At 41.7% G+C, this 8,533-nt stretch overlaps 1 protein-coding gene across 2 annotated transcripts in view; it reads right to left on the minus strand.

Annotated features, from left to right (window-relative positions):
* Nucleotides 1-5,981, minus strand: part of LOC104603166 (uncharacterized) — a 47,113-nt gene extending 41,132 nt beyond the window's left edge. Inside the window, exons 1-10 of one of the 2 annotated variants that reach the window (XM_010267126.3) lie at nt 5,683-5,981; nt 5,564-5,592; nt 5,374-5,485; nt 5,183-5,280; nt 4,812-4,908; nt 4,615-4,704; nt 4,449-4,511; nt 4,242-4,316; nt 4,071-4,136; nt 3,907-3,984 (exon numbers count right to left, since the gene is read on the minus strand). In XM_010267126.3, the coding sequence (XP_010265428.1) occupies nt 3,907-3,984; nt 4,071-4,136; nt 4,242-4,316; nt 4,449-4,511; nt 4,615-4,704; nt 4,812-4,908; nt 5,183-5,280; nt 5,374-5,485; nt 5,564-5,592; nt 5,683-5,715 (741 nt within the window). In that variant the 5' untranslated portion in view covers nt 5,716-5,981. The remainder of the gene's footprint in view (nt 1-3,906; nt 3,985-4,070; nt 4,137-4,241; nt 4,317-4,448; nt 4,512-4,614; nt 4,705-4,811; nt 4,909-5,182; nt 5,281-5,373; nt 5,486-5,563; nt 5,593-5,682) is intronic. The other variant, XM_088892553.1, reaches the window with a different exon arrangement.
* Nucleotides 5,982-8,533: the final 2,552 nt, after the last annotated feature.

Consider the following 8,533-nt stretch of genomic DNA (forward strand, 5'->3'; position numbering starts at 1 on the left):
TCTTTAAACCCTTAAGCTTCCTCAAGAAGTTAACCCCTTTCTTCAAGCCTCTACTCCCTACCTCCTACCACCAACATTTGACTTTTTCTAGAAAGGTAAGGTCCTCCAACCACATGTTTTCAAACTTAAACAATGAGGGGGCCCTTATCGAATTTGCTTGAGCTAGACAAATAGGGCAATGATCCGAAGTCACTCTCACCAATGCTCATGAGATTAAATCCTCCCACAAAACTTCCTAATCCATTGAAAAAAGGAATTTGTCTAGTTTAGAACAAATCGGAAAGTTTTGAAAATTTGACCAAGTATAGTCAACATGTAACAAAGGTATCTCTTTCTGTTCGAAACTTCGAATAAGTCTACAAACTCATTAAACTTCGTCATACTTGTGGTGATTCCCCGGCTTGGATTGTTTGTCTCTGTTGAAAACCGGATTATGTTGAAATCACCACCCAAACACCATGGTTCCTCCCACAAGCTTCTAATAGCACTCAACTCTTCCCAAAAATGGGCCCTATCTTTATGCCATCAGTCAACCTTCTAAATTTGATTGATACTGATAACTACCCTAGTAGCTCTTCCTGGCCCTCCAACTCTTCATTCCTCCAAATGGTGAGAATACCTCTAAAAGCTCCTCATGAAGGTGCAAAAACCCAGCTTAAGCCCCTAACTTGCCAGATACTCCTGATCCATCTCCTGTCTATCTCTTGAAGGTTCGTCTCTTGTAATAGCACCACATCCAATTTCTCCTTCCTAAGAGCATCTATAATTAGTCGTCTCTTCTCCGCACTCCCTAAGCCCCGCACATTCAAGCTTAAAATCTTCATATCTGCAACAACAATGAACCCACACTTTAGAGCATACATAATAGCCTTCCCCTCTTCTACCTTTTCTTTTGCCTTCTTCCCTATCATATTCTATCTTAGTAGCTAAAAAAGCTCCTGGCACTTTTCAAAGCCTCATGAATGGTGTTTTCATGCCTTTTTTGTGTCGTCATATATTGGTATTCTTTGACACATCTTGGTGTACAGCCCCAATTGGCTCACCTATTTGGAGCACCTACAATGTACCTTGGACATATTAAGACACCATCAATTGTTAGCAAAACTTTCCAAATGTTCTTTTGGAAAACTAAGGTCAAATACTTGGGCCACATTATCTCAGGTAGAAGGGTACAAACTAATCCAAAAAACCTCAAGTGTGTGGTGAATTGGGCCTGGCCCACTTCTTTGAAAGGAATAAGAGGATTTTTGGCTTAACCGGTTATTACCATCAACAAATCAATGGTTATGGCCTCATAGTTAAAACCCTTATCAAACTACTTAAAAAGGGGGCTTTCCATTGGATTGAAGAAGCTGAAAAGGCATTTGAAGCACTCAACATTGCAGTAACTTATGTCCACCATAGTGCTGCCTGATTTTTCTAAGGAATTTACTATTGAAAGTGATGCATCAGGGAGAAGAGTGGGTGTTGTGTTAATGCAGCAATGCCAACAAGTAGCATATTTTAGTAAAGTGCTCTCTCCCCCAAACACAGCTCAAGTCTACATATGAAGAGGAATTGATAGCAGTTACTTACTTTGGCCATCCAAAAAATGGAGGGTCCATCTTCTGAGGTGGCTCTTTGTGGTGAGGAATGATCACTGCAGTCTAAAACACTTATTAGAGCAGTTGGAAGTCCAAAGCTACAAAAATGGACTGCTAAATTATTGGGTTATGATTTTGTGATTGAGCACAAACCAGGTCTGGTCAATGCTTTATCTAGGCCAAAAGAACTAAGCAGTATGGAGGTCTCACGGTTGCAGATTTCCCTCCAAGATCAGATCAAACCAAAAGCCTAGGAGGATTCGGAATTGGCCCAGATTCGAGCCTAGTGGACTCAGAATCCCAGCAGTGTGCCTGGCTATTCAGTGGACAGGTCAACTCTATTTTATAAGGGCCGGTTGGTGGTGGCCTAAAATTCGGCCCATCATCAAAACCCGTTACAGTCATTTCATGATTCAGTCCTTGGTGGGCATTCAGGCATACTCAGAACATACCAGTGGTCGGTCACAGTAAAAACACATTACCCAGTCAGCAGTCGAACTACTTCAGCCCCTACCAATTCCAAATGAGATCTGGGAAGATATCACAATGGGTTTCGTCACAGGCCCTCCCAAATCAGCAAGAAAATCAGCCTTTTGTGGTTGTGGTGGTGAACCAACTGAGTAAGTATGCTTATTTTGTTGCATTACCTCACCCATATATTGCCAGTATAGTAGTAAAGGCATTCATTGATAATGTAGCAATGTCGCATGGCATCCCTAACACCATAGTCATAGATCAAGATCCACTCTTCATAAGCAGATTCTGGGAAGCTTATTTCAAGCACCAAGGAATTCTATTGTACTGTGCTACTAGATTTCATCCTCAAATGGATGGACAGACCGAGGTGATAAATTGTTGCCTGGAAACCTACCAAAGGTATTTTATTGATGAGAATCTGAAACAGTGGACACATTGGCTGCCTTGGGCTGAATACTGGTTCAACACCACTTTCCAATTTCCATGCCTCTAAAGGAACCACTCCCTTCAAGGCTGTTTATGGATGGGATCCTCCTTCACTCTTACCTAACAAGAAGGGGTCCTCTACTATTGCTGAAGTAGACCAGCAACTATCAGCTCATGATGAATTGATTCAACCCTTAAAAAGGCACCTGCAACAGGCCCAACAAAGAATGAAGTCGTCATATGATAATAAGCATCAAGGTGTGGAATACAATCCAGAAGTCATGTGTTTCTTAAGTTACACCCTTACCAGCAATCCTCTTTAGCTCGTTGGGCTTGGCAAAAATTATCACCCAGATACTGCAGTCCATTCAAGATCCCGGAGAGGATTGGCCAAGTAGCCTACAAGCTGGATTTACCTGCATCTTCCATTATGCACACAGTCTTTCATGTGTCTCTCTTGAAGCTATGCATTTCTCCCCCCTACTGTTGTTAGTCCAACTTTACCTCAGTTCACTAATGATGGAGAGCTGCTTGTCCAACCCCATAAAACCACTGCAGAAAGGTGAGTGAAGTCTGACAATCGTACCATCAAGCAAGTGCTAGTACAGTGGACCAACCTTCCAATTGAAGATGCTACTTGGGAGGATTTGGCTATCCAGAACCAGTTTCCCTCCATCGACCCTGAGGGCAAGGTCAATCTTAAGGGGGAGAGAGTTAATAGAACCCAGAGATCAGTGGAGGAACAGGGCCCGAGCACTTCAGATTCAGCCCAGGCCCAGGATCCAACTCGAGTGTTGACCCACAAAGATATTCTCTACAAACCACCTCTTAAATAATGTATATTCTAGGACAATTCAGCATAGTTAGTTACTACGTTGTCATTCTTGATGGAAAATTGATGTAGGAGGCTATAAGTAGCCATTCAAACAAAAGAAGGAATACAAGAGAAATTTCCCTCCAATTCTTCTCCCCACCCCCCTCTCTCAAGGAGGCAGAGCTCCTTCGAAGCAACTCCAGCTCCCTGTCCTGCTCCCGGTTTTAATATCAGTATTCTCACCTAGGAGTTTTTATTTACTAATATGATTGTCATATGAACCTCCAATCAATTAAAATTACCTTAAGCATCACCAAGGACAATAAAATTAAAAACTTCTGCATATACCTAGATCGAAAAAGAAATTTTGAAGAAAAATTGCATCACAAAAGAATACAGCAATTACGGAATAATCAAATTGGAAATTTATCTGCTTCTTCATCAAGAACCATAAAAGACTGTAATATCACTTGTCAAAAAATAGAAAAAAAAATGAAGAAAATGAAGCTCTTCATCAGTAAAAATAAATGATCAAATACAGAACTGTGCATCTTCACAATGACTAAGAACGAGATCAACAATATCAATATGGGTTTAAGTAATGACCTGCATTGAACGCAGCAATGCTTTCAAGTCAGCATTTTCTGCCATTAATTCTTGCTTCTTTACCTCATAAGCATCCACCTGCCAGTTGTTAATGCAAATTAGCAGTAATAACATATTAATCAACTTAAAAATAAAGAAAGAAGAAAGTAAGTCATCCTTCATACAATCATTTTATAGAAATCATTGTCAGCCTTCTTTCCATTCCATGTCCCACGTTGCCTCCCTTCTTTCTGCTTACACATATCATTAATACTGTTATGTGGATATAGTCAAATATTTCTAACTTCTAACTATATACTTATGTCCACTATCACCAATAATTAAATTATGGATACCTGAAGTAAATTCATTATCTCCATTCCTGATCTAGATTCTTTCTTTTTCTCCATCAATACTTGGTTTAACCTCTCCTGCAAAGTAGAAAATGGCATAGATTTATCCTTCTAATTTCTAAATTTTTTGCATTCAATAATCCTATTGTGTAAAGCATGACACGCTAAGAGATTTCCATAGAAGGTGCAAGAAAAGTGAAGTGATCCTACCTGCAGCTTTATATACTCCTTCTCTTTTTTCTTCATCTCATGTATCTGTTGAGTCCGCACTTGCTTTGAAGCATTTAAGGGAGCAAAATGAATGTTTCATCAGCAACCATAAGCTTGTATCTTAGGACCAAGAATTCAACCAAAGTTAAATCAAAAGCATCCAAACCTGATTCCCAATGACCATCTTTTGAAACTCATCCCGCTCCTGTTGTAGCTTTTCAATTTGGGCTTTAAAGGCTGCAGCAGCCTTAGCTTCCTGATAATATAAAACATAATAAGAAAAAGAGGTCAAGCTTATAGGTGATGATTAATAATAACACTAAAGTAACAAATTAGTTATAATAAGAGTTAACTATTTCAGACATTGCGAGTTAGTGTCGCCAGTTCACGGTCTTTGGCTGCTAACTGTGCCTCAAGCCTCTCAACTTTAGCCTCTAATCTTGATATATCAGATAGCAATCTATGACATAGGGAAAAAAGAGTAAAGGTTACCAATGAAAATTGAACCCATGGTTACCCTACTTCACAGACCAAGTAATCAGAAGAAGCTAAAAAGTATCATCTTCTTGTTAGATATTTCATGTCAAAAACTTCAGATCCAAAGAAACTTGAAATCAAGCTCGATTAACAGTGACCCAATAACGCCAGATCCTGCTCCAAACATAACGTACAAAGAAACCAAAACAACAGAAAATGTACATTCAAGACACCATGAAAGAATGAAATGCCTTCACCTCTGTCTCTGATCATTTGAAGACTCCCTAAACTCAATATCTCTCTGTCTCTGCTGAAGTAGAGAATATATGCAATTGCAGGTTCGTGCAATGGAAACCTGTTATACATCAAACCTAGAAACCAATCAGTGAAACACAGCAAAGAAGCAGGCATAGATTCAAAATTAACAAATAGATAAAAAAGACCTAACCGGATCATTAGCAAAAAGATCCAAAGACGCTGGAAATCCATACGTAACCAGCGTATGGTTCAAATACTTCGTACAATGCTCCAAGTTCCCAGCATCAGCAAATGTATACTCCCTGCAATACAAATTAATATCCTAGCAAAACCACATTCCAAACCCTAGAAATGCATCCAAAAGACCCAACAAAACTCACCCAATCCCGAATCCAGATTGAGTAGAAGCCTGCAAGTAGTTTAGGCCATCAATAAAAAGACTAAAGAAAGAAAATGCGTTCGAATTCTAACAGCATTGTTATGGTTTTCGGAATCGTACTCTAAGATCGAACTCTGTTTCCGTTGTGGTCATTTTGGGGGTCCCTACACAGCTTCCCTTTGCTCTAATGGCGAAGACGGACAAACGCAGTGAGGGAGGAGAGACGAAAAGAGGATTTCTGGAGCTTCTGAGAATCTTCTCTTCCGATCTACAACTAATGCATTTGGAAAATGATTGGGAAATTTTAAATCGGTGATTCGGTGTTCGTAGAACGGCTCCGTCGAGTGTCGCCTGTTGGTTATTAGTTAATTAGGTTATGCTAATGTCACTCCCGGGAAGATAGAGACACGTGACAGCACAGGACAATCATAAGATGTGTTTATATATATTCATAAAAAAAGGTAGTGCGCTCGCTGATGGAATTCACATCTGCGCCTAACACAGCGCGCCTCACACACCCTACATGACATCTCAGCGTACACTGGAAATATCTCTCGTGATGATATTTTCGATACACGGTTGCGATGTGATGATATAGGACGTTTTTGAAGCGCGCTACGTGGGGCGCATATGTGATTCCTCGCTGATAGCGCATGCCAGAAGCCTTTACTTTTAAATTGAACCGCGGGATCCGTTGGAACTTGGAAGGGGGCAGATGCACGTGACGATGATGACTCGTCACTTGCTGCGAGATTTTTAGTTGTATAAAAGGAGCCTGGATCTCCTACCCGCTAGAACCCTGCGAGATTATAAGGGGGGAGATGTTCTCAATTAATACGACTCTGCCCACGCCTATCCACGATACACCACCCCCTGTGAATTGGGAACATCTCCCCCTATATAATACTACGTTGAGATGTTCTCTATGTATGACTGTGATAAATGTGGGTGAGTTCTCGTCGGCAAAAAATCCAAACTCGTGTAAAAGGAGTCCACATCTCCGCCCCACAACGCTTCACAGCACATCCCCGTTGTATATTGAGAACATTTCTCGATGATGACATCATCAGGACTGATACTATCATCAGGAGATGTTCCCAATACACAGCAAGGATGTGCTGTGGGGTGACCCTTATGGGGTGGAGATGTGAACTCGTGTAAAAGTGCATGAACTTGCATCATGCATCTCTGCCCCACCCTCCATTGCCCCACAAACGCCCCACACTATGTGCGACTACCACATGTCAAGTCGCATACGGTGGGGCATTCCCATGTGCGGGGCTAATAGGACAATTGTTAGCTCGTCCCATTAGCTCTAAAACGTTTCCGCATGCGAATTCCACGATTTCCTTCTGTCGCTAATCTTTTGGGTAACAAGAAAACTTCTCTGAACAAGAGTCACTTCTTATGGATGGACATTGTGGCCGACAAAAGTTGTCTCTCTCTCATTGGAAAGAAACCATGGCATATGAAAGAGCGCATTCGTCGTCCCTTCCCCTTCCCATTTTCCAACTTCTTTCTTTCTTCACCTCCAACAACAAGCACCCTCCAGTGTTATCTCCTCTCTATCCCTACTTCGTTCCTTTCATTGCCGACATTATCATCTTCTTCAACCACGGTCATCGGATGTAGCTCCACCCATTCTTTCATCCTACTACTACCTCTCCCATTATCTTTCTCTCTATTTCCCTATTCTCTCTCTGTTGTCTTTCGCTCATAGTCACTCCATGCCTTCTTTTTCAGCTCTGTTCATCTCCACCAACCAAATTGGTCACGTTACCATCTCGACCATTCTTACTCTCTCTCTCTAACGAACTACTTATTCTCCATCCCTCTGGTTGCTATTCTCTGCATCAACTACTTTCCATATCACCAACACCGTCACAGCTACACATTATTCTCCCCCACCGTCCACCATTCGTCCCATTGCTCTCCCCCTCTTTCTCCCATATATTCTTGTAGGTTGCATAATGCTTGCTACAACTGTCTCCATTTTCCATCACCACCTATCCTTATTGTAACCCACCATTTTCTCAATCTACAACCACACAAACATAGAGTCGTCATCCCTTGCAACTTCTTCATTTCCACCCTCTGCAAGTCTAGTCCATAGCCGCTTCAACCTCCTCTCACACACCGAACCACTATCTTCGTAAAGCCATCTTCACCTCACCATCCATAAACTAATCTCTCTCTCCGACTCTTCTTTTTTACCGTACTTGTCAACTTCTCTCCCACTGCAGGGTGTTATCTCTCACCATAACTACCACTGTTGCTGTTCACCATTGCAATTACACTAGAACACCACTGAACCACCGTTGACCCACCACTTTACTCACCGAACATTAATGATGGAGTCACCTTCTACCAATCAATGAACTACAATGGAGAAGCCGAAAGTGATGAACTGAAGTGTTACCCAATTGTCATCTCTCACTACAATCATCAATTCCTATATTAAACAACTCTTCTGTTCACTCGTCTGTCAAGTAAGGGACTAAGGCGTCATTTTTTAAAATGTTGGTTTGAGGTTGAGGGGCGGGAATATGGGAAAAAGGAGGTTTGGGTTCGTTTTGGGGCTAACGGGACGACCATTAGCCCCGCATGTGGAGACGTCCCACCACGTGCGACTGGACACGTGGCAGTCGCTCGTTGTGTGTGACATTTGTGGGGTGACAGGCGGTGGGGCGGAGATGCAAACTCGCGCTGTGCTGGCAAAGCATCCAACCGCTGACAAGTTGCCCACAGAGGTATCTGCTACCAAAAAAAACAAAATAAAAATAAGCACATCATATGTTTATAGAGTCTGGATCTCTTACCTCCTACCCACACAAACTCCTACATAGGATTATGCAGCAGGGAAGATGTTCCCAATTCACAGGGGTAGTGTATTGTGGGTAGACGTAGGCAGAGTTCTCATAGACAACAGGAGATTTAGAATTATGTTTATACAACTAGTATATGAGGAATC

This window comes from Nelumbo nucifera, chromosome 8, assembly GCF_055504915.1.
Source record: "Nelumbo nucifera cultivar China Antique chromosome 8, China Antique-T2T, whole genome shotgun sequence".
Taxonomy (NCBI): domain Eukaryota; kingdom Viridiplantae; phylum Streptophyta; class Magnoliopsida; order Proteales; family Nelumbonaceae; genus Nelumbo; species Nelumbo nucifera.